This window comes from Cygnus atratus, chromosome 3 (genome assembly GCF_013377495.2).
Source record: "Cygnus atratus isolate AKBS03 ecotype Queensland, Australia chromosome 3, CAtr_DNAZoo_HiC_assembly, whole genome shotgun sequence".
Taxonomy (NCBI): Eukaryota; Metazoa; Chordata; class Aves; order Anseriformes; family Anatidae; genus Cygnus; species Cygnus atratus.
In genome coordinates this window covers 19,800,017-19,826,975 of record NC_066364.1, presented here as the reverse complement: position 1 = coordinate 19,826,975, position 26,959 = coordinate 19,800,017, and the positions used below count along the sequence as shown (strand labels likewise).

Below are 26,959 nucleotides of genomic sequence, written 5' to 3'. Positions count from 1 at the left end.
TTCTCTCTCTCTCTTAATTGATTCAATGGTTGGCAAAATTTTCACAAGTTAGTTTGCTGTTACAGTTTCCAGATAACAACACATTAACATGTTGGATAACAACACATTAACATCTGTTTACAAATGGAGGATTATAAAATCTCAACACATTAAGGACACTATTGCATCTAACTAACACGTATACTTGGAGAACTGTGCTCATAGAGAAGTATTTGTACTGGGGAAAAAAAATCACCTATCAGGAGAGAAGTGAGCTGTACTGGCAAAAAAGAAAACTTTACTACTACTTTACTGGAGGTTTTAGCAACTTACTTAAAGCTCATAACTCTGCCTTCTCCCTGTGCATGCTAAACACAGCCATACCTGCAAAAGACTGTATCACAAACCTGGTCTCAGTATGTAACTGTCACAACATAGCTTCTTTTCGGAAGGCAGCATTTGAGACTTACAGACATACAGCTGTATAGCAAAATGTTGTTAGTTGCAGAGGATGAGACTATAGCCTATTGAAAGGAATGCACTAAAAAATAGGGGATATTACATCCTTAGACAGAAAATGCATAGTCTGCAACTTACGTGGGACTAAGCTTCAGATTGAGAAACATCCCATGGAGCTCTGGAATGCTGGGGCACATTCATTTAACACGTCCAGCAGCCTTCCAGTTATCCTACATAGCATGTTTATTTCTCAGATGTCATAACTAAAGAATAGGATTATCTCACAGGTCTTCTGTCATTTTTGCCAGCCCATTAGGGCCATCTTGCATGCCCCAATGAACACTTCAGGCAAAATGTACTTATTTGTAGGCACGGGAATCCCACTCTGTTAGTGCACTCAGTGACATCTGGTGTACAACATTTAGGTGGTGAGACACTGGAACAGGTCGCCCAGAGAAGCTATGGATACCTCATCTTTGGAGGTGTTGAAAGTCAGGACGGGGCTTTGAGCAACCTAATCAGTGAAACATGTCAGGGCTGTTGTCCATGTCCGTTCAATGTCTGTGGCAGGGGGTTTGGAACTAGATAGTCTTCAAAGGTCCTTACCGACTCAAAATATTCTATTCTTTTATGATACTTTGTGTGAGCAAATAAACTAAGCCCTTTTAACAATATCTTAAGAATTCTACAAGGATTAATCATGTTTTAAATAATATGGCTTGTTATTAATATTGCCTTAGTTTACAGAAGCTTCAAGAAATTGTTAAACTTGTTTACAACAACTTAGAATATTGCACTTTAAGTCAAGACAGTTAAATAAGATCAGTCTAATTCAGTGAATCTTTTTAAGCAACCTTTCATCTTTGGCTGCTCTCTGCCAATAATGGACCTTATGGCCCAGCACCTAGTCTTACAAGGTATGACGTTTACATGTCTCAGTTTCTGTTTAAGATAACAGAGAAAGCACATGGCTGCTACGTGTCTAAATGTCATATTTAGGTTTCTCCATTGGAAAAAAAAGTTCTGTTTTTTTTTTCTTCATGAAAATAGTCCTATTAAAAAAAAATCTAGATATCATTTGCCCCTTAATCTTGAAAAACAGTTAGATTTAGTATCAGTAGATTCCTTTCAGAAGTTAGGGTTAGTTGTTGAAGCAATTTTCTCTACGTAAAAACTCCTTGAAAGTTACATTATTATAGTTACAATTATATTGTATCTTCAATTAAAGGTAAAATCATTCCAAAATTTTAATGACAGATCTCTGTAAGTCAAATAAATGTTACACCATTATGAAGTAAGCTAAAGTGAAATATGAACATTAAAACTGAAATTTTACTTAAAGTCAGAAACTTAATGTACACGTGTACATCTGCAGAAATGGTCAGGGCTTCTGTATCTGCCACTCCCTAAAGCTTATGTGAGCTGCAGCCTATTTAATATGTTTGACCACCTGAATAGCACCTCAGGTCATGGACCAAAAGCCCTTCACCGTAGGTATCATATGAACACTAAGTAGAAAAACAGCTCTGAACATAATAAATACAAACTATCTGCACATAGTTTGGAGATGTTGCATTAAGGGTAGGGCTTTTGAGTTAAGTTATAAAGGGTTACCAAAGAATCAAAGGAAATCATTATAGGCATGGGAAGTAAGAAGAAGTAAACTTTTCACCTCTATAGTTAGAATTGAGTACAAAACAAGAACAGTTTGATTTAGTTAACTAAAAGGTACAGAAGTTCAACTGAGGTCTGCCTGTAGAAAGGTATCAAATTAGGCACATTGACTTGACATATTTGAAGTAATACAGTTTTATATCAGTTACTATGGAATAAAAGAAGAGATTTACCTTGGCATTGTAATCATGGTACAATTCCAACACAAAGATCCAAAAATATCCTTGTTTATTTGTGATCTAATATTTAAAAAGGGGACAAAATTTATCCCTAATAGACTAGCCACAAATCTCCTAAAAGCTATGAAAAGTATCATCACTGAAATCTCTTCTTTTTGCTAAGTTTATGAAAAATTTGACTTTGTATTTCTTTTGTTAAATATTTGTATTCCGTTATTTTTAATTAATATGCTGTATTGTTTGGACTTTTATTCTGTAATCTGCTTACTGTTTTGAGTGAACATTTTTATTATCAAATGAGAAAAGTATATTGTATTTATAGAACTGGTTCCTGAAAATTCTTTCATTCCATGCTTGTTTGGGAATCAACAGTGTGTTCAACATCTCTGAAAATTATGTGGATTCAGATAAGTGTTACAAAGTCTATTCTAAAGTAACTTGTCCAGAGTCACTCAATAAAGCAATAGCATATTTACAGTTATTGTCATGCATGCTTTTTTCTCTACAATCTTCTGAGTATTATAGATTCTGATTCAGATTCAGGTCTCTACCTGCAAAGACTTGCATTTAAAAAATCACAACTCTTGATTTTTAGTCACCTAGAACATATATAAGAAGCCTATTTTTCAAAGTAATAATGACAGTTAAAAGGAACAGAGAAATATCATGAAAAAAGCTGTATTCCAAACCTTGTAAATATAATTTAAATAATAAGCTTTAAGTGAAAAATATAAGCTATAGCTACTCACCTACGATGAGTCAGAAAACTACCACTGACATGTCCTGAGCCATCACATCCTGGGGTTGGACATGACATTCCTTCCGTCTTCACTGATTTCCAGGAGAACTGTGAGCCATTTAGGTACCCATCCTTTTGCCTTTTGGCAGCTAGAGGACACCCTGATGCACTGCGATGGGATGCATATTTTCCAGTTATATGACCCTGACCATCACAACCAGGAACTGGACATCTGGATAGCAGATAGATGAGATAAACTTTATTGTCTTGCCATCATATACCTGGTAGCCTCTACAACAAAGTCAAAATAAACCCAACATGAAATTAAAAGAACAATCATGCACTGTGGTCTTAAAAATGTTCAAGATACCCTTTAGTGAGTAAAACTACACACAGAACTTTACTAATTAAAAAAGAAAATAAAATTGTTCTTTGATAAACAATAAGGAGGCTAGCCAGCAGATGAGGTCACAGATTTTGATATCATGCAATAGCAACAAAAGGAGTGAGATATATGTTTGAATTGTCTGTGTTCATTACAGTAAATATCACACTGGAATTAAAATGGTGGCTGCTGAGCTCGACTCAGTAAGGAAATTGCCCGTAAATAATCTCTAAGCACTTAGTATTATTCTTGTTACGTTTTAAGTATGTGTATGGAATCTAAAGAAGATTGTCTGAAGTCATTAAAATGTTAGATATAAACAGAGTTAGGTATAAGGAGATCCATTTCTGCACTGAAAGGATGTTGCCAGATTAAAAAATCAGGAATCAGATTATGAGAAATAATATGAAATCATAGTGCCTACTACCTCAGAAATGTGGAGTACCTTTAAACACTCTCTGAATTGGAAAGATCATAACAAATTATGTGCTACAGCCTAAAGAGATCAAAGAAGGCAGTTCCATATTCATCTGTTATTTGGGAATCTCTCATGCATTTTCCCTGTATACTTCCAAAAAACCAAATAACCAGGGTCAGAAGGAAGAAGTTAAAATCTTCAAAGTGAAATGCTTAATGAAAACAATTCAGTAAGAATGCCACTACATAGCACATGTCAAAACAAGGCTGGTGACTTCACTGTTTGTACTGCACTACAATATTGCTATTGTGTATCATATCCTTGGCTAGAATAAATCAGCACAGATCCCTGATTTGAAGTTCAGTCACTGAAGTCAATGGGGCCAGTGCAGAATTCCTTAGTATTTAGAGAGCTTTATATTTTTCTTAAGCAAAACTATTTCAAACCTAAACCATCTGCTCTTGGATAGCTATAAAACAATAGATTTTGTCTTAAAAGCTGTATATGTGACCTGTTATACAACGTATGAAGGTCCTTTGACAATATTTGTTCTCACCTAATAGGTTCTTGGTCTTCTTTGTCTTCCTTGCTTTGTGCTATCCTGATTCCACTTTTCTTCGCTCGCGGACAGCCTGAAAGACTGATTGAAAGAAAATATTTTAAACAATTTCTCATTTTGGGGTACGGTCTACAATGGATACACGTTCTATAATAAAAACTGGCAGAATGTGTAATCCTGTCCCGTTTCCAAAATCAAAGCTCAGTAGTTTAAACAGGGAGAGTTGCAGTATACAGCCGCGAGGGGGAATCCGAGTATCTCGGTTTGTGATGGCAGGACAGGACTGCAAGCGCTGCGCAGGCCACACACGAGCAGTTCCCGAGAAAGCAGAGAATGCTGCTCTTAAACTCTCCGCCTAATAGTCCTTCCAGCTGACTCAGCAGCAGCAGTGGCAGCTTTGAAAGGAGTAGAAGGCCAGTTTTTCAGTGCTGAGAGGCATCACATCCTCTGTTATGTCTGAGAGAGAAGGAAAAAGAGGCTCAAAAACCAGGCGTCTTTGGATCTCTTAGTAGGAAGAAAGATTTCTCTAGGGGACACATTAGAAACACTATCAAACCTTCTAAAGCATCATGTAAGAATGCTATAGAAAGGTTGAATTAAAAATATGCCAGAGCTCAGAGCTGTACAGTGTCTTCCTGGGAAAGAGTTTAAGTGCTCAGAACACATCCAGACAAAAAGATTTAGTAGAGACAAATTTATATGTTAGGCCAACCAATGTTACTTTTAAGTAGACACGAATGTCATTTTTACTACTAAAGATGGAAAAAGATCTACCTATTCCAGGATCTTACAAGTTCAACTTTTGGACATAAAGAGTGTTATAGAAACTGCTTAGTAGACTTGACAATGACTGTTATAGATATTCAATGACATGAAGGGATTTTTTTTTTTTTTTTTTAAGTAGCTGCTATCCCTGTTGAGGACACAGAAATGTCTATCCAAAACCCATGACCTGTGCTCTATTTAAATGTTATTTCCATCTTAACATATGAACAGATAAAAAGAAACCCATTGGTAAGAGCAACACATTCAAAATTACTGAGATGAAAGACAAAGTAGTGTTACAAAAATTTGCCTCAGAGAAAGAAACAAAACTAAATAAGGTTTTTGTTTCCAGTATGACAAAATGTATTTCAGTGTTGTATAGTAGGTCCTGTCTTCAGGAGGAAGAGACAGAAACAGTGGCAGCAAAAAAAAAAAAAAAAAAGATTATTTTGTCTTAAGACTAGAGAGGACTCTGTGGAACAAGTAGTGAAAAGGTGATGCAATCATGGATGAAGTTCTGTGTTGGTAAATAAAAAATAAGCCATGGTCAAAAATGAGACTTTACATGCTGTAAAGACATAAATAAGTCAATTAAATAAAGGGAGGAATGTTGTCACAAGACACTAGCACAGAGTATATTACCTGGCAACATTTAGTGAGATGGCATGGCTACATCTATAGTGGTAAACAGAAGGGGCCTAGAAACTATTGTCTTGACCCAAGACGAGCATGGTCACGTCCACACAGCTAAACTTTCTCTGTAAAACAGGACAGCCACACCCATACAGCTTTGATAGAATGATCTGGATCCAATGGAGCTCCAAGTCATTCCTGAGAACTGCCTGCGAGATTTTCACTGGCCATAGGTCAGTACCATGTCAGGAAACGTTCTAACAATTTAATAGTGTTGGCAACTCCACTGCCTTTGTGTAGGACCAACAGAGTAACCTGTGCTCTTGCCCCATTTCATTTCCTAATACAAATGTAGCTGATCATTTTCCTTTTTAAAGAAAGCTACTGCTACTCTGTGTACAAACTAAATCTCATAAATCCTATGCCATTTAAAATAGTTTTATTTGAAAATTATAATGTCATAATCTGTAAAAGACCAAAGGCAAGAGGAAAAGAGTCTAATGGATTTAGAATAAGAGGAAGCAGGCTAAATTGGTTCATTGACCCACATATAACCTGGACTGCAGAAAGTGAAGGGGAGAGGATGGGAGTTATGTATATCCCTAGATAATATGCAAAACTAGTTTTACACACTGTGTGGGAATTAGCAGGTTTCACATCCAAAAACTAAATAGTTAATAGAAATGCCTTAGAGAGCAATACTTTTTTAGTAGATGTACAGATGGGTATGCTTGCAGATTATGACATTTTCATAACAAAATCTGAATGAAGAATTTCTGCTTTGACTAACGATTTAATGCTTTCACATATTAAATCAATTCAATTATCACCTATTTGTTGGTATTATGATGCATCATCTTTTTGCAATAGATCTTTCTATTCTGGCATTATGATTTATTAGAAAATTCTAAGACTTTTCAGATCTTCTAAACAGACATTTCCACCAGACAGCTTCTGAGGATATGATTAATTCATTTTTCCTCTGACAGCAGATTCACCAAGAAAACATATGTCAGGGATGAGCCTTCACTTTAAATTTTTTATCCTGTGATAACCAAAAACTATTACTTCATTTTGGTATCAGTTTAATTCCTCATCTATGAAGACAAAAAACGAGAGAAGTTCAGCGATAGTATATGCCAGTATAACATCTTGCATACATTGAATGTCTGTGTGGAACTGCAGAAAGTTATGGCAGGGTTAAATCTGCCTTTATGTATGTTATGCATTCAGCCATTTTAAATACAAATGATACTTAGACATCATGACAGGCATTTAGGAGAGAAGTTTATCATTCATTTCCTTCTGAAACTGAGAGTGTTGTAAGTGTATCAAATACAAATAAAAATGTTAACTCAGATGCAAGAAGAGATAAAGGCTAATTTTCAGCGTGGGAATTAACTGTGGAAGTACTGTGGGGTCTTTCACACTCAATGATTCCAGATTTAGGCTACTGGTTTGCTGCACTTTTAAAGACGGTGCCTTTTGCCAGCCTCACCAGTTTAGAGAGTGACCTTGACAAACATCATGAACTGAACAGTGTGGGGCTGCCTTGGTTTAAATGCGGCAGGTCTCCCAGGGCAACACCAGCAATTTTAAGCAAAAATAGGTGTTACTCCTTCCCTAGTTCTGTGTCAGCATTCCTGTGCCTGAAGGCAGTCAATGACCTGGGACTGCTAGAGGCATTTTGGAAGAGAAATCAAGGCCTACTCTGCTGACTTATGTGGCCAATACAGAAATGGTGGTGCTTCAAAAGGCTGAATGTACTAAATCCCAATGGACTGGACAAATTCCAGATCACTTTGTTCTGCAGTATTACTTTTTATATCTTTATACGTACTGAGTATGGTGCATAATCAAATGAAAACTTGATCCAGCACTCATCTACAATTAAAGAACATAGGAATTCAGAGATTAAACTAGGTAACACCATCCAGCTCATGGTCCAGTCCTAGAGTAGTCAATAGACAATGTCCAGGGAAAGAATTTTAAAAACAAGCAGGCATGCAATGATACTCCCCTGCTAACCTTGCCAGCTTTTAGATTTCTTCTGTTTGTGACACTTTGGCTTCTCTACTACATTGTACTGAATCTTCGCTGTCCTGCCTGTTTCTGGTTAAATAGTTAACTAAACACTAAATAGTTAACCAAACACTAAACAGCTTCCTAAAATAGCAAAGTTCAGGCATATCTACACTAAACATAGCATTGGTAGAGGTACGAGATGATAAATCCATGCATAATTAAATGTAGCTATAAATTTGACCTTAAACTACTTTGAAAGTGTGATTTTATCTCCTACATTGCATAAGTGCTTTTAAAAATAGTTACATCACCTTCTTTACAATGTTATTTGTACTCTTGATGGTTCTGTGTGTTTAACAGAAAATTGAGATCAATCATTTTGTGATCAATCATTTTTACAGCTTGTAAAGGTATGGCACATTTCTAATGTCTATGCTATTTATCTTTTGACTTTAAACTGTTGCTTATACTGGAAATACATTTAAACTGGAAGTATGTGTATTGACTAGTTATAGGCAATTGTAAACCTAGGGACTTGGTGAACCAAGCAAACATCCAGACTCAACAGCATTAATATGCGTGGGAGAAAAGAGCCTTTACTAACAAAAGAGAGGTGGATTACACTATTATTCTTCAATTAAATAGTGGATAACTATCTGCAAAATATAGTGGAGCTCTTCTCCACTGATTTATAGTTGTCAAATACCCACAAGAGCATTGCTAATTACACAGCATGTGGAACATTACCTCTACTGTGGTACCACAGTAATTCATTTTGGGGTTACCAGCAATACCTTAATTAGTAAATGTGAATCTTTCTTTGGTCCTTGGTAAAGATCACAGTTATAGTTTAGACAGTCAAGATAACAGCTTTTATCCATGAATTTCTCTTTCTATTCTTCTGACTTAACATAGTTATATACAACACATTGTGATTTAAAAGCAAGCCCAGCTATTCTGAAATATATTGACAAGACTAGTGCATATTAGATGCAAGAGGTGTTTTTTTTCACTCTGTTTAACACTGATAAGACTTCAGCTGGGAGAGAAGTAAAAAAAATGAGCTTCATTTCACACTTTAAGAAATAACGAGAGAGTCAGAAGAGATTGACAAGAGCAATCAGGAAAAATATGCAGAAAAAAAAATGCAGGAACAGAATTTTAGTCCAGAGAAAGTAAGACTGAGGAGAATGGTGAAGTTATTCAGAATGTAAGGCAACAGAAACTTATGAATGTTGAATTGTTTCTCTGGGCTAACAGAGAAGGGAGAAAAAAAAATACACATTAATTTTTTACAAAGATTTTGCTAGAAAAAAAATCTTCCTGCCTATTTGGGTAGTGAGCTATGCTGAAACTGAGGAATGTTATTCATTTTATGTAGAATGAGTTAGATCAATGTATGGCTATGCAGAGCACTCAATCCTACTTCGGTGCTGAGAGAGAGAAGAGAGGTCTGTTGAAGTCCCTCCTAGCCCTGTGGTTGTTTGATTTCAAGAATAAAAAACATCTCTTTACATACCTTCGATGTGAAGCATAATTTCCAGTAATATGCCCAGAGCCATCACACCCAGGGGTGGGACACCTACAATAAAAATGTAAAAGATATAGAGCAGTGTTACTGACAGGAAAGATATAGCTGCCCATTTTATATTAAAATATATATATATATATATATATATATTAATTGACTCGATAATTTTTTCCACAGGTGCCTGCCTTGGGGAACTCCAGCCATTGCTAAACCTGAGCTTAATTCCACACCAGGGACAAACATACTTTTCTCATTCATAAAATGTTTCTGTTAACTACTCATCATCTGCCCATTCAAACACTTTCTGGATACCTCTTGTATCACCAGACTACTGGAGACTTCCAGCAGCAGCCTGACAACCCCACACCACCAGAAATGAGTAGGGTTGACAGCAAATGGAATACGCCCAAGATGTATTCTTAAGTAATGGCTAACATTACAAGTAAGCCATTTTGTTTTCCAGTAAGGATCTTGCTCTAATCCCACCACACAGTGTCATGAGACATTGGTGTATCTTTGTAGACACCCTGCCACCTCTCCATGAGATGAAGAAAATGCCTAAGGAAAAGGAAATGTACAGACGGGGAGGTAAAGATGTCTTCTTGCATAGAAATGGTAACCCACTTGGCATTCCCAGACATCAAGCAAACAGATACACTCATCAGTGGAATTTCTAATAGTTGAATGACAGTAGAGTCATCAAAGAAAATGCCTGTTTTTCTCTACATTGTGAAGATGATTGTGATCACTACAGAATAAGCTAAATTATAATGCTAAGTATAGTCATTAGCTGGTATTTGAACTTCTACACTAAATCACAGAAAAGACAAAAGAAGAATTAATTTATACTCATTTTAATGAACTGTCAAATGCTATATGAATTCCAAAACCTCATTTTTCCTGAGCCTCAGTTTTGATTTTTAGCCGTGCAATAAACCTCGTTTCAAAGAAAACATTCTAATTTAAAAAAGCATGTGCACAATCTCCAGATGTTGTATTCTGAAACAAGAGATTTCCATAACATTGAGTTCAATGATTATTTGAATCCAAAAGTCATTCAGACTTTGGCTTTCACCCTTTAGTTACATGTGAGCTTTCCTCAAAGTTGGTACATACTGGTAAAGGGCTTTCATGGAGGTTTCTTCAAACACTTGGATGTTTCCTAAAATCAGGAATTCAAGCAACCTGGAATTCAGTGCAATGGGGCTTTCATATTCCATTAGGCTGGCCTTTTGCTCTTTAAATCTAATAAGCATTACCTACTTCTGAGGAGCTCAGCAGGGCCAAACCTCAAACACAATTAATGCAACTCTGAAAGAGATAAGCTAAACTGGAATCTGTTAAATAGAGTTCTCACATGGTGTTCTTCTGGACCAGTTCAGTTACTCTATAGAAAACAAAAATGCATTACTGCTTCAAGGATGTAAGCTGGTAAAACCACTGGGATTCACTGGATCACTTTCTATAAGTTTCTAGAAGATTCTCTTCTACATAACAAAGATCCTGTGTGCTTTGGATAAGGAATCTAAACAACATCCTTAAGGGTAATTCTCCTTTTCTCTTGTGGTATGTGCTTACTTCACTTATATAGTAAGCCTTTGCCACAATGGCACTTTATTACTACATCTTAGCACAGGACCAAGTATAATAAACCCATGATCTTGACTAGAAAGTATAAGTACTACTGTGAGTCTTTGTGAGTCTTAATATGTAAAAACCAATAGACATGCTGACATCACACATTAATCTTTCTGCTTGTAGAAAGATTAAAAAAAAAAAAAAAAAAAAAGATTTGCTGTTTCTTCTCACATAACTAGGTAAAAATATGGTGAACAAGTCATAGTTCTTACCTGTATAGCCCCTTCCATTAATTCTTTACAGTGGCTAGCCCAAATTTTTGAATATAGGTTGACTAGTACTTTAAGTTAAAAAATAAATGGGGGGAGTCTTATGTTGAGATTCTTACATTTTAAATGTTACATATATATAGATATTTGGATGGTTTTCTTATGGCATTTTGTTAGACCTATAGAGAGAAGATCCACTGCTTCTTTTGCGTTTTTCTTTTTGTTTGGTTGTTTCTTTTTGTTTGTTTTTTAATCACAAGTATCTTCAGTGATCTACAAAACTTATTTCCTACTTCCATCAAGACCAGATACATCACTGAAGCCTGGCTGAAGCCTCTAAAGATATTATATCAAAAGATATGGGAATAAAAATTAATTAATGAATTTCCTAAACTTTGACTCTAAGTGTCCATTGCTTTTAAATGAATAAAGGAGAGCAAGAAGCTATTAGACTGCTCCTTTGCAGTTCCTCTGAGGTACTACAAGGATTCCTTTTTTATGAACACATACTGTTTGAAGCCTTCATTTTCATCCACATACTCTTCAAGCCTTTCGAGAATAAGCTATTATCAAAACAGCACAATGGTTTTCTCATGTTTTCCAAGACTTTTGCTACAGGCAGGCATGATTAATAGTGTCTTAACAAAGAGGATTTGTAAGATATACCAGTATAACTGATCAATTGGGCTCAAGATGATACCATTACACCTCAACCATTTGGACACTTACACAATTTAAAAACTAGGCTATTTCTGCGTCATTCGGAAAAAAAAAAAAAAGGAAGCAACTGATATAAAAGAAGAAACCACTTGCTGTAAATTTGAATTGAGAATCTTCAGAAATGGCTCTGTACAGTTCACACCAGTTTAAAATCATATTTTTGATTAAACTAGGACAGATTTTTTATATAGGCGTGGATTTTAGAAAGACATTTCAGATTTTGGTTTCAGCACTATAATAATTGTTTTCTAGTCTCATAAGCTGATCTTGACCTAAATGTACAATATGAAATGAGAGTTTAGTGAAGTTGATAAGAACATTTTAAAATCCTGAAACATTTCTATTTGTTCATGTTTCTATTCTGTGAGAAGTGCTTATAACCACTGTGAAATATGAGATGCTGATATGAAACAGTCTGTTTCAACTACGAAGTTACTACAATATTTATTTGCTATCCTAAATAGATTAGATAAGGAGACAACTACAAGTCCCTGTAACATTAGAATTGTGGGTCTGGATTTTCAGAATACCTTATCATACATAGAACTTGCATATACTCTACTACTTTGATATCAACTACTAAATACCTGTGGATATTTGACTTAGGAGATTGTACGTGCTGGCAACAGTGCCTGAAAAATATAAGTACAAGTGCTTATAAGAGGCAAGTGATATGAGACCCATTGAAAATGAATGCCGTAGTAAGTGGAAGAAAGAGATATACGGTTTCCTCAGTTACTTAAAGTGAAGGTAATTTGGCAGAATCAGAAGCTTACTTGTGGACTCTACCTAATAGCTTATTGCAGCAAAGGAAATACTTTAGTACTGCAAAGAGTGAAGTGACAAAAGGACTTCTCTTTGTAAAGAGTGAAGTTCAGACTGTATATCACTGGCACTTTACACAAAATCAGAGCATCCAGAAAAAGAGCTTGTCAGTGATGGGGAATGCAGTCAGCACTGGGAATAAATGAATGATGTCTCATTCAGTTCACAGAACATCCCAGAGAAGCTTTTGTAGGAACATAAGCATGAGCAGAAAGCAGGAAACACAGCAGAACAGCAACAGCTGCAGCAGCTGCATTCAGTATTGGGCTTAGATTCAATAGCAGGAATAAAGAAAAGGTGAAAAACAAAATGAGATAAATAAACTTAAGCCCCATCACTCATTCTTCACAGAAAAAAGAACTGAGAGTGTGCAGCAATTAACAAAGGCTTCCAGACAATTGAAAGAACTTAAGGAGGTTGCTGGGACTGTGGAGGAAATGGATGCAATGCCCAAATAGGTTCTGAGAGGGTTTTTCCAAATGCCAATGCTTAAAAGACTTGATGCAAGCTCAGCTCAGAAGAAAAAACAGCTTACCTCAGTACAGAAGACTACAAATAAAATATGCATTTAAACTTATATTCCCAGGTTTTTATTTAGACATATAGGAGCTATATAAGTTGATGCGCAACTTGCATATTTAAATAACTTATAGATCAGCTAGCATGAAAACAGAAAAGTTGTTACACAAAGGTGCTAAGACAGGACAGAAGTAGTTTTTTCCTTCTTGTTCTGTATAACTTTGGTTGACTTACTTTTAAGATTGATTTTAATATATAAATTATCTCTAAAATTCCAATAAAACAGAGATATAGTAACCTGTAATATAAATTATATATAAATAATATAATATATATAAATATAATTATATATAATATAAATATATATAATATATAAGTAATTCTATATAAAATATATATATTTTTTTCCTGTCAAGAATTTTTACCACAAAATTACAATGGCTTTTCAGAATCAGAAGGGTTGTACTTCCCTTGTTAGAAGACAGAGCTCATAGAATTTTTTTTCAGTACATGCAGTCTGAGCATAGCCCATAGCCTGAGCTCAGGCTTAGGTTTGGGCTCAAGCTCAGGCTTCGTCTCTTTAAGAAACACCTTTGTTACTGAGATTCAGCAACACAGTGAGTTCTGTTTCCATCTCAGTCAAATCTTGTCTTCAGAGTTTGGCCAGTTTATATACATATATAAATCGAAATGGAAATCTTGGATGTAGAATTATACAAGCCCAAATTCAGCACACCACCCAAACAGAAGTTAGGTCACATGATTATTTTTCACTAGTAGGGTGATAATGTTTAATTTAAACATCAGAGACAATTCTAGCAGCTGTAACCAATATACCTTTTTGTCTCCTTTCCCTCAGTCTCTTTCCCCTTCAACCACTCTTCTATGGCCTGCGCCAAGCCCTCTTCCTCATCACACCAGACGGTCATTTCAGCCTCACCGCCCTTATCAATAAGGCCAGTTCACCTGGTTTCCACTATGGAAAGGACATGTTATCTAGTTAGGCTGTAGTTTTAACATGAATTGGCAGATTTGTATATTATCTCTGTACTTGTTTTTAGCTATAGCTTTCTGGGGATTAGTAATAGCACTCAGTGGACACTCTATCGACACTCTACAAATAAAGAAATAAAAACAGTCACTAATAAAGATGAAGAGTATTGCCAATAACGGCTATGGCAAATTCCTTCTATACTGGTTTTGTACTGAGGATGCTTATTTCTTAGAACTGAAATTAAGCCATTATTTTTTCTCACACTGGTGATGCCAAAAGCCATCAGATGGCTATTCTTTCTAGGACCTATCACCAAACTATACTAGGATTCTATTGCAATGGGTAGATAATATATATCTTTTATAACCTATTACTAGTAAGATAATGTAATTAGTTCTAAAGTTTGATGTTATTATTATTATTTTTTTTGGTGTGTTTTACACCACTTTGCATCTACTGCATTGTGGATCCAATCTTCCCTTGAGCCTTAAGTAACTACCATACCTACCATATGTAAACGAATACATAGAATATTTATCCTATAAATTAGTCAGTAAATATTTAAAACTGATGTAGCTAGCAACCCAAAAGAAAAATCATATTGAATTGAGATGGGGAATAAACCAGTAAGTTGTACAAAAATTCAGAATGGCCTTTTAGAATGTTCCACACTGCAAAAGAATTGGAATTTAACAGAAAATTATATCTTCCCCATAGTTTTATTTTAACCATGCTGTCAATCTCTATAGTATAGATGTGATTTTCTGTTGAAGACTCAGAAAGCCTAGAGAAATATAATTGTTTCCTGTGGGATTTTTTTTTCATAGCAGAATGTAGAATTTTTTATTGTCTGGTGGTTTTCATGTATTTGAAATTCTGTTTTATTTGACTGAATCACCAGGAATGGAATTCATAGGTTGGGAGGCTGGAAGACAGACACAATAATACTTTGCATTTCTATCTTCCATCTGAAGATCTGAAAGTATTTTACAAACATTAATGGATAAAATCTCACAATAGTGCTTTGATGAAGGAAAGGATTTAGCAGACAAAAACTGGGGCATACAGAGGCTAAATGACTACACAGAAGGGGAAAACAGGCTAGAAGATATTCTTATTCACTGCTCTGTTTGCAGCTATAAAGTCATATCTCCTCTGAAACTACATATAGATTCATAAACAAAATATTGTTCTTTTCTAGTCGGGTAGTCCAGAAACAAAAAAAAAAAAAAAAAAAGAAAGGTTACAAAAGTAGAACTGCAAAGATACTGTGTTTGCAGTTCCCTGAACTGAATGTGTGAGGAATGAGTAAAAAAGGGAACTGAACAAGAAAAGGAAGAGATGAAAAGCTTTGTCAAATGAAGAAACATAGTTTGGTATAAGGTCTGGTAAGTTTATGGTATGCCTATGCCTCTACAAACTTGAGTGCTTTTTAAAAAAAGAATATGTGCAGCTCTTGATAAACAAGTCCTATGTTTGACTCCAAAGAGGCAAAGAGATAACAGTAATAATCTGACTCTTTCCACACCACACACCACTGACCTGCATAGAGGACTCCAGGGGAAGAGGAGAGATGATAAATAGAGCTGTGCAGTCCTCAGCGGAAACTTTTAGGCCATGGGTGTGTCAGTAACAGTCAGGGTTTTGGCTACTGTTATGAAAACTCCTACTTAGTAGGAACTGGATTGTAAACAGCAACTCATTTTGCATTTACCTTTCTGAGCAGAGTAACTCTGCCAGTAAGTACTGTCCTAGATATTGCTGTGAAGGCAGTATGTACAGATGTATAAATCTCTGAATCTTATTTTCTGTCTCAGGCACTGTGGTAGATTATCAAACTCAAATTAAGCATGTGAAGTGGGAACGTTGATGATTCCTTTCCTCAAGAAGCCACAGAAAAGACAGTGTCTGTTGTAACTCCAGCAGGAACACAGATGCTTTTCCGCTTTTACCCTGTTGTTTCTACTTTAGTGTTGTTACTTCCATTCACTGCCTAGACAGAAACCCTCTACCTATACAATCTATTTGCAGTGAAAAACTGTTAAAACTGTTCTGCTAGGATGGATTTATTTTCTCTTAATTTTCCTCAATTAAGCTGCACATCCACATACTTTTATCACTTCTTCTTTTTCACATTTTCCACCATTGTTTTTCTTTCCTGATGACTCTTTCTCGTCATTTTCAATCCTTTCCATTCAGTGGAACAGGGACTTCCATTTAACTTTTGTCTCCAGTTTGCTTTACATCTGTATTCCTCCCCAGTGTTTTTCTTCTACATTTTACTTCTGCCTTTTCCAGATCCTTTTCACAAAATCTCAGAATCACAGAATGGTTGAGGTTGGAAGGGACCTCTGGAGATCACCTGGTCCACCACCCCGCCTTCCCCAAAGCAGGGCCACCCAGAGCAGGTTGCCCAGGACCATGTCCAGGTGGGTTTTGAAGATCTCCAAGGAGAAGACTCCACAACCTCTCTGGGCAGCCTGTGCCAGTGCTCCATCACCTGCACAGCATATAAGTGCTGCCTAGTTTTTCAGATGGCACCTTTTGTGTTCCACTTTGTACCCACAGCCTCTTGTCTTGTCACTGGGCACCACTGAAAAGAACCTGGCTCTGTCCTCTTTGCACTCTCCATTTTCTTCCTCATTGTCATTTCTTGTCATTTTTCAAATTTATTTTTCTCCCTTTTACATTTTTCTTCTCTGTCCCCTTTGGCTGTTGTCTTCATTCTCTGTTCCTCCCTCATCCTTTCCTCCTTTCATGACTCTAATAACCTTGAAGTTGACAGTTCTTTATTCCTTTCCTCCTCTTTGTTGTTTCCTTCTATTATCTATCTTCACTCATCACCCTCCTTGTCGTCCTGCTCTTTTCTCCCAGCTGTTTTTATCTTTCCCTTAGTCTGCATCGCATGTGGCCCTCTTACATAGGTGAAATGACTGGGTACACATTGCATCTTTGTGTGGGGGAGAAATCGCTCTGAGTGGTGAAACCTTAACACTGAATTTCTTGACTGCCAAGACACAATGAGTCACTTTCTTCCACTCTTCTGTTTTCATTAAAGTCCCTGCAAGCTTTATCATTGGCTTCAAAGGGAACACAACCAATCTAGCACTGGGTGCTCCTGAAAATTACATTCGCAGCTCATTTGAAGCTTATTTACGTTGGTTCAAGAGGAGACAAAAACTCTGTGGGACAGGTATGCAGATAACGGATAATCTCAGTGGACCTTGAGTCTATGATTTCATATTCCGGGCAAAACATATGATCTACTCCTCACAAATATACCTAAGAAAGCATGTGAAGTTAAACACTTATAAATATCAAAGTTTCACAAAGATGCGTTGTAAGCCAAAAATAAAAAGGAAGTTAAATTTAGATTCATATGTTAATTAGTTCCTTGTATTCAGCCTAACAAGAAGGAGCACTTAATCACACATATTAGTTTTAACAAAAGTGCTAAATGCTACTTTTTCATATGTAAAATACTGCTAACATTTCTTACATAGAATACTGACATGAAAGTCCTTATTGCAGGTAATAGGAAATTTAAAATAAATAGATAAATAAATAAAAATGCCAAACCCCCAAACCATAACAGATATAAAGGAAGACAATTTGAAGAAAGGACAACAGAGGCTGTCCTCGTTCCCCTATCCCCCATCCCCTGTCAATTGTGTTAGTATGGCAAATGAATTAATTGAGTAAAAATCTATTTTATCATTTGTTCACAGGGACCGGATCCAGTGCAGTTCCAACGAATGGTCAAGAGATCAGGGAATCCAGTCAGGGATCACTCCTGGTGGGGTACTACCATGCCCTCTCAGAAGACATCGAGAGACGTTCAGGTTGGAAATCGGAAAGACATGGCATGGAATGACTTGTTGTTACCACTTTCATTATACCATCTTTCTATCCGTAAGGGAATGATGCCAGGCCTATGGAGCTAGTCCAGGCATGAGACTAAAATAATTTTGGCTCAGAGGGTTCATGGAGTAATTTCAGTCATTTCTATCTCTGCTGAGAGATTGCTCTGTCTCTCTCTTTGCCTCTATAAATCCCCAGCAATTGAACAGTTCTAAACTGGGGATGGCAGCATACTCTCCTCCTTAGGTAAAATTTAATTAATTCCTTGACTTTTTGCATGTATAATTTTTTGTCCTTAGCTCCTGGTACTATCTGCATTGCATTTCTGCATTTTTTGAACTGTGTGTGGGTGAGAAAGAACATGATATGCTTCTTAATTAAACTGAAATCCATTTTCCTATAAGCAGACTAAAATGCATCATGCTGGCATTTAAAATATCACTGTGCACTCGCATGCACAGATACACATGATGCTTTTAAATTAATTATATTGCCTTAGAAAAAATACTTCTGTGCTTTCAGTTACCACCTCTGAGTGCTGCCTGTTCTGCTAGCAGTCAGGACTTCCCAGCCTCTCTGCAGCAAGTGCCATGATGTGCTGCCCGCTGTTCTCACATCTAGCACCAGCATATACTGCCTAACATGCCAGCTGCCAAAGGCATGGTAAGTGCCTAATGTGAAATCACTTCTGTGCACTACCCAGGGGGTGTTCCGTTCACAGAAGCTGCCAGGGGGAAGCTGTGAATCAGCTCTCTCCCTGGGCACCTTGCCCACGCTTTCTCTCCTGCCAGCATCGCCTGCCTTGGAGGCAGCACTGGCCAGCTGCACATCCCATCCCTGCAACAGCGAGCACTTCCTGGCACCAGGGATGAATCAGTTCCAACATATGCAAATTCAAATGTTCATTTCCAAACACCTCATGCTTTGAAAAAAGCTTCATTTTTATAGTGAAGGAATAACACAAAATTATAGAGGCATGGAGAAAAATACAATAGGAGATAGCCTTAAGACAACACATCCTACAGCTAGGAGCAAAGCCATGCAAATTCTCTGTCTCCTAATAATACTGCTGCAAACCTGTGCTTGAAAGTTAATTCAGAGTAAGGGTAAGTATGATTTTGAAATACATGGGCTTTTCTTCAGTAATTCGGGGTGAACACATTTGTTTCTGAAGAAGAGTGTCCTGTTGCTGGTTGGTCTTACAAAATGGGAACCACTAATTCTCTCAAGAATATCTGCCACTCAGTCACTGAAGAGCAAGATTTCTAGTCAGGGTTTGCAGAACAGCCAAGAAAAGTGACTTGATTTCTTTGGCTTCTTGTATGTGAAAAGAGGTCAGAGAGAAGCAATTGAAGACAATAGCACAGGTATAGCATTTTGGAATTCTTTACCTTAGAAGGTATCTTCAAAAGTTCTTGCAACTGGTCTAGCTTTTCTATTTATGATGTAATGCAAATTTTAACACAAATTTAAATTTATATTATGCCAAATGTTGAATACTTTAAAAATGTATTATTTAAAGTAGGGATTTTTCTCCCTGTTAAAGGATTTACATTATGGTTAGGAAAGTAGCCTAACTGGTTGCCTTGAACACCATAAAATTATCAATAGCACCATTCTTGAACTGCTGTCCCTATGTTGCTACTTCTTCAGACAATTCATGCTGTGCTCTTTTGTACTATGTACATCTTATCCTTGGTGAAGAAAATACCAAAGGCTCTAGTGGGAACAGCAGTATGACCTTGAATGTGTCCTTTCCTGAGTTTCCTGGAGGTTTGTGATGACTTCAAAATCTACAAATCTGGAATACTCAAAAAGTTCAGCACCTCTACAAGAAAGACTCAGAAAAAAAAACCTATCAGATTAGGACTACTAAAAGCAGAGGAAACAAACTAAAAACTTCCAATAGTCTGTGGCCTTAACAATCTACTACTGTTGTTGGGAAGAAGGTGTACCTCCTGGCTTTAGACACTCCTTAGCTATTCTGTTTATCTGTTTTTCATTTGAACATAACTGTTCAACTTGTACACTCACACATAATTCATCAGAAGAAGTAACCTAGAAGAGTAGGAACAGGGATAGTTGGATGTAAAGTAAAAAAGAAAGGAAAGGCTGAGTGGGAAGGATGGAAAGAATAACAGCTTGAAGAAGTTCCAATTTACATGCTCTCTTTCAAATTAGTTCATTTAATATTGCTATGAAAGACTGAGCCTACAGAAACATCTGTGATATTTCTAGCCCTTTATAATTTAGAAAGAAACGGGAGTCCCATCTCTAACAAGAGTTCTCTCAGCCTAGCATTACGGCAAAGCCATAAATGAGAATACGATGGTAAACATCTTTGAGTTATATAGAAAATATATAAAGGGGTTAATGAGGTCTCATAAGTTTGGAAAAAAAAAATCATCCAAATGACGAAATGTAATGGGCTTGAATTTTCTTCACACTATTAACAGCTTTTCTCTTAGTCTTCTGTTTCAAAAGAGAAACGAAGAAGATTATTTTCAGTGCATATTCAATAAGGTAAGATAAGTTAAGCCAGGAATTTAGTGTAAAATGTGTTTATGAGACTAACTGCACCAGAAGTCTAAGAGGTATGTTTTGTTCCATGCACACTCACTATGCTGTACCTATTAGTAATGTGAACAAGGGTTATTTTAGTATAAAGTTCCTATATTGGATGGACTTTTAAATCTCTTCTGAATATATGGTTTCTATCTGAAAACATGTGCCATCCAATAACAAGGACAGGTTAACGTTTGGAAAAGGGGATCAAGCCCTCAAGGGTTTCACTTCTCTAGACAGTTGAAGCACAGGAACTACTTTCTATTTTGGGGGTGAAAAGTCAACAGCAAAAGAGTAAAATCCTTCAGTTTTTATTTTATGAAAACAAACATCTTTTTCCCTCTAGGCCTACAAACATTTGTCAGAAGCCCAAGTGAGGAAATGTGAAAATACTGAGTGTGAATTATATCATACTGTAAGAGGCAGTCTGGTCTAGTGAGAAGGCTAATGAACACTACAGCTAAGGGAAATCCAGTTTTGTTACTGATTTATCATGTGAGTTTATACTAATTTTGAGCAGCTTCTCAGGCATGCTGTAAGTTTTGGTGTGATTGACTTGAGACTCATGCTCCATCTACATTGACTTTTAAGTATAACTTCACCATTTACTTGAGCCTTAAATTACCTTAGGCCTGCAATGTTAAGCAAAGCTTAATGGCATACTGAAGCGAAAATTCTTATTGCAAGTCCAGTCAAGAACCTATCTGCAAGAAGGACAGGTTGAGCACAACTAGAGCTATGTTACATACTGCCTTGAGGTAGTCTCAGAAGACAGGCAGTGGACAGACAAATTAGCCCTAATGAAGTAATACTTAGGAGTGAACAATGTCTTCTGTACCCTTCCCAGCACTCTGAGAACTATAAACACTGAGTTGCAAGTCTGTATTGCTGCACAATGCAACAAGATGTTTAGGGTCTTGGAGCACTTGATAAATAAGGCTGCCAGAGCTGGGCTTGTTCACTAGGAAGAGAATGATCTTATCGTGTAAGAAACAATCTTATTTCTGTCTACAAATACCTAACAGGAGGGTGTGGTGAAGGCATAGCAGAAGTTTTCTCAGAGGTGCACAGCTGAAGAATAAGGAGGTAGCAGTGACCAAGTTCAGCACAAGAAAGTCCAACTCATTAAAAATAAATAAATAAATACCACAAGGCTGGGCAAACCCTGGAACAGGTTGTGGGATCTCCAGCCTTGGAGACACTCAACAAGGTTCTGAGCAACTTGCTCCAAATGGATTATTGGCCTGAGCAGGAGTTTGGAGCAGATAACTTCTGGAGGTAATTTTGCATGATTTTATAGGTCTGAATAGATCCTTAATGCTCTATCAGAGAGCATACTCTTTGGCCTCTTACGGAAGCACAGACACAACTTTTCATTACTGATTTCTGGGAAGACCAAGCCCTATTATTCTACTTGATTTCCAACCCTTTCTTGATAATTCAAGTTCAATCATCGGCTAATTCTTTTGTATAAAAATTTCAACAATTCGATTTAAAATGATGATTATGAAGTCCAGTTTGCCCAGTTAATGAATGCTCAGAGAGGGACTGTGTAGCCTGAGATAACTTTCCCAGTTTCTGCTCCAGGCATTCAACTGCCTCTGCTTCTGAGCTTCCTGTCCCTCTTGACAGGGTATTGCAGCTGTCTGGATAGAAGTAAGAGAAACAACTGAGCTTTCAGCATGGTATTCAATGACCTGAAATGGGTGCCATTTCACCCTAACCTGTCAAACTGTATGAAGCAGTTTGCACTTCACGTGAACAAAGGAGACATCCTTTCAGTCAGGGCAGGAACCTCTGATAAGACCATTAAAACTGTTCCAAGTTAAACTACTCCTTGTGCTGGAATCTGAGACTGTATTTGAACAGCACTTAAGTAATAATTCCAGCTTCATAAGAATGTTCCAAGGTATCATTAACTATAGCACTCGAAAATGAATTGTGCTTTTTATTGTCAGGTGATATTCTCTAGTGTCTTTTCTTACTTTGGCGCTCCTTACTTTCTCCTTAAAGTTAACAAAGGCAGAAAGGCCAGGCTTTTGTACAGTTTCCCCTTCTGTAACTCCCATAAGATTAGGCAGTGCAAGCTTGGTTTATACTGTAAACATTTCATGAAAGAACCACTTTAATTTTGTAGTCTAACAGCTGCAGGAATTGTTTGCTAAACAGCCGTGCAGAGTGCTGGAGAGGTCGGAGGTTACAAACAGGGATAAATGGCTGTACAGCACAATGGTACTGTGAGGCTGCACAGTGCAGTGTATAAAACAGCTTGCTCTCTCCCAGAAACACTTTGCTCCCGATTGGGAATACAGGCAGAGAGAGAAGTGCTCATGCTCTATTATATCCTAGGGCTCAGAGCTCTCATACTCTGTAGAATTGGAAAAGTAGAGTTGAGTGAGAGGCTAACAACTTTGTCTTACACACTTTTTGTAAAAAAGAGGTTTCCTTCTTATTTTTATTTATTTATTTTAATAAAACGCTTCCTCTTCCGAAATCACTTGTTGCTTTTGTGTGCTTATAGCCAAATATCCCTGAGTATCTATTTACTGCTCCATATTCTCATTTCTAATTCACTCAGTTAATTTTGATACAGATCTCATGTAATCATTGATTAATTATTTTCTCTCTTCAGGTTTTCTATTTCCAAGGTGAGTATTTACATCTTGTATTCAATCAATTTTATTTATTTTTTGAAATACTATCCTCATAAAGATTCCTGCTAATTAACTGCCCCCTGACACGGATTTGGAGAATAATACCTGGGCAGGAACGCAGCTGAAAAACAAATTCTCTGTCTTGATTAGCTCAGAAGTTGTGATCCTCAGGTATATACTACATGGAAGAAGAGCATCTTATGAAACCCCTGGCAATGAATCAGGGATAGGCAGAATTCCAGTCTGAGCGCCCATACAGCCACAGGAAATCCATAAATTTCAAGATGATTACAACATCTCAAGAAGGTCAAATGAAAGACTGTGGAACAGGTTAGCCATCAAACTACACCCTTCATAAATGTCTCCTATAGTTTGCCACTTCCCAGTACTCATTGTGCGCTGTACCTCTCATACAGAATTTAATCCCTTAGTTGTGTGTTTAGAATGTGCTGTATTTACCTTTTTTATGCTAAGGGAAATTTATGAACGAGCCTGGTCCCAGGGAGAAAAAAATCACCCTTTCATTAAATACCATAAATACCATAAAATGAATTACAGTTGCTTTACTTTGGAATGGAAAATATTTTCATTGATGTGAACAGACAAAAAGCTTTTCTTAACCTTAAAGACATTTCTACTTCATTCTTGATTATATAAGGATTTATATGAAGACATCCACACATTTGGTCTGTTATACATTAACAATCACAAGATTTTTTTTCAAAAAATGGAGATAAATGGTCCTTATATGTTTACTTATTACCTCTTTTTAAACCAGTAACATTTACTGTGGGTTCAGTATGCTTAATACCATCATTTTCAAAAAAGAATTAAAATCAGGTAAAATATGGTTAAAACATTGTATTCTGGATATAAATTTTGTATATAAATTGGTAAACAATTACTTCTCATATGAATTAAATATTACTCATTTTTTTTAATTTGTGGAGTTTTATCGTATTAAATAGAAGTCAAACAAAAGTTAAAGAGCTTCCTTACCAAGATTTTATTAATACCTCTAAAATGTTTTCTTCTAAAACAAGTAATGACTTAATGGGACCCCGCCTATGACAACAACAACCTGAAACTGCTTTTGTCTAGTGTAAGGAGTGCAAATTCTGCTCATGGGGATTTGCATGGAATTCGGCCTTGTAATATTGTTCTCACTCCATTAGAAAAAAAAAAAAAAGCTGCTCAGGGCCAGCTTTTTTGACTACCAAACATAATCTCAGATCCAAAGCCAACTAAGTCTGGATCAAGCCTCAGACTGTCTCAGAAACATTGGAGGTCCTTTTCTGTAAATGACTTCTGAGGATTAAATTTTAGCTGGCTTTAAAAAATAAAGAAAAAATAATAATTCCATTCTCTCAGATTCTTTACACTTAAGTCACAAGTGTACTGGGTGTTATTAAAAAACAAGGCTTGCCCCTCCTCCACTGCACCTATACTTTTGGAACATACTTACGCTTTCCTGACAGATGTTTCTTGATTAGTGCATCAGAGGAAAACAAATCACCACCTACAATGGTTCCTGGAGAAGCCTTGAGAAGAAACCCATAATCTATATTTTTTAAATGATTTTGTTATTTAAATACAATTTTTTATGAATTCCCTGTTGTTTTATTTTTTTTTTCATAATTTATTTATAACTTTTATTCAAGGGGAACAAAACCAGCAATGTATCTCTGCAGTATCCAGAGAGTACCCAACATTCACAGTTTTTATAACCAAACTTATTTGTGAAATGTGCAGTAGTTAAAATAGCAGATATTGAATTCATACCCTTAAAAAGTATAACCCTGGTACTTAAACGAAAAATATATAAATATTTGTAAGAAATGTCCAACATAGTTTTTCATTTTTATATCTATCATATGCTCACATCTGCATTATAAATTCAGATCATATAGCCAAAAAGGAAATTATATGTAGTTTACGTATTAAACTCTGAATTCAGCATTCAGTAGACTGCATTTAACACAGGGTCATTTTAGTTCTTTTAAGTATTGTCAGTTTATACAAGCAAACAAAAAATCTCTAAGCTCATTCATTGTTTAGTAGGAAAAAATGAATTAAATTGTAATTTTCATTCACTAAGTCTGCTTTAATTTTTTTTTTTTTTGGTGTGAATTGTGTGTTCAAGAAAAAAGCCAGACTGACTGGCCTGGAAAAAAATAGTTATTTACCTGTAAAAAAACAAAGCAAAACAACAAAGAATGACTGTGGTTTGGTTTTCTTATAAACTGTGTCTGTATGATTTGATTCCTTTCCTACTTAATACAGAAGTGCTCCAGTATCTAATCTTTTGAATGAATTATATTTATAGCTCTTTTAAGCTGATCGTATGCTTTCATAATGATGTCCCCATTAAACTGCAGCCTAAAAATTTGGAAACTGTATTCCACTCATCTCAGCATAGTGCTGTCTCTGAAGTTTGAAGATGGCATTTTAAATATCACTCTGACTACTTTACAGCTGATTGTTTAAATAAAGCAATGTAAATAGTATAATTCTGGAAATCACTTTTTTTTTTTTTTTTTTTATAGACTCAATTATTTTCAGGCCCCAACTTTTTCCCTTTTTACCACAGTCCAAAAAATAAATAAATAACAATAGTAATGTGCTTCTCCAGCAGTCCTCCTCTGCCCCTTTTTTATTACAGAAAATAGATACTGCTGGAGCTGAGTGCAGTGTAAGCACAGTTGAGCTTACACATTATAAAACTAATTAATGATGGCCAGTGCTAACACATTCCTCAAAATCTAAGGTTGTTTCACACAGTGTACACCAAATAAGTCCATGCTGAAAGAGCACAGTGTTATCTGTAGGAGAGAAACCAGTAGACTTCGAAGCAGTGGAAATTCTCTGTGTGTTAGGGTAGAAGAGCAATTTTTACATGCAGATGAGCAAATGTAAATTCCACTTACTGGGAATACAAAAATATTGTAAAATAAGGTTATGATGAGGTGTTTATGAGGGATATGGGATATTTTAGGGATATAAAACATTGATATAGAAACTGCAGTGCTGCAAAAAATGTGTGCCACATAAAGTCCCAATAGCACTTAGATAAAAAATAAAGGAGTGAACTTAACCACATGGCAAAATTAGATGTTACTGTGCAGATACAGACACCAAGTAATCGAGTTAGCAATTGGCCACTCTAAGAAACCAAACAATGCAAGGGATTTTGTAACTTCAAAGATTTAAATAAGGCAATCAAACATGAATGCTAACCCAAGAGAGCAGCTGAGGGCATCTGCCCAGATCATCACTGTTGTATTTTAGTGTAACTCCACTGAAGGCAATGGAGCTATGCTAATTTACACCAACTGAGGATCCAGGCAATCATATTTAGGACTTCAAGTGACAATATTACTTTTATTTTGTGGTATATATTAAGGGTTTTGGCAAGTCTGACCAAACACAGAAAGTGCAAAACACTGCACTTTTATTTCTCCTTTTAGCAACCGTGTAGTTTATGCAACTTCCCATGGGGATTGCCTCAGCACTTGGGATATACCACAGCATCATGTTGCAGATCTTTGCGGATCTGGATGGAATGAGCAATTGGTTATGATCTGTTGGTTTGAAGCAAAAAATGATCAACATCACAATGGGAGTTTGC

The 26,959-nt window shown here is 36.4% G+C and overlaps 1 protein-coding gene across 1 annotated transcript in view; it reads right to left on the bottom strand.

The window, feature by feature from the left end:
- Nucleotides 1-26,959, bottom strand: part of MYT1L (myelin transcription factor 1 like) — a 130,591-nt gene that overhangs the window by 19,812 nt on the left and 83,820 nt on the right. The window contains 3 exon segments of the mRNA XM_035542940.1: nucleotides 3,041-3,262; nucleotides 4,390-4,473; nucleotides 9,335-9,397. Of these exon segments, the coding sequence (XP_035398833.1) occupies nucleotides 3,041-3,262; nucleotides 4,390-4,473; nucleotides 9,335-9,397 (369 nt within the window).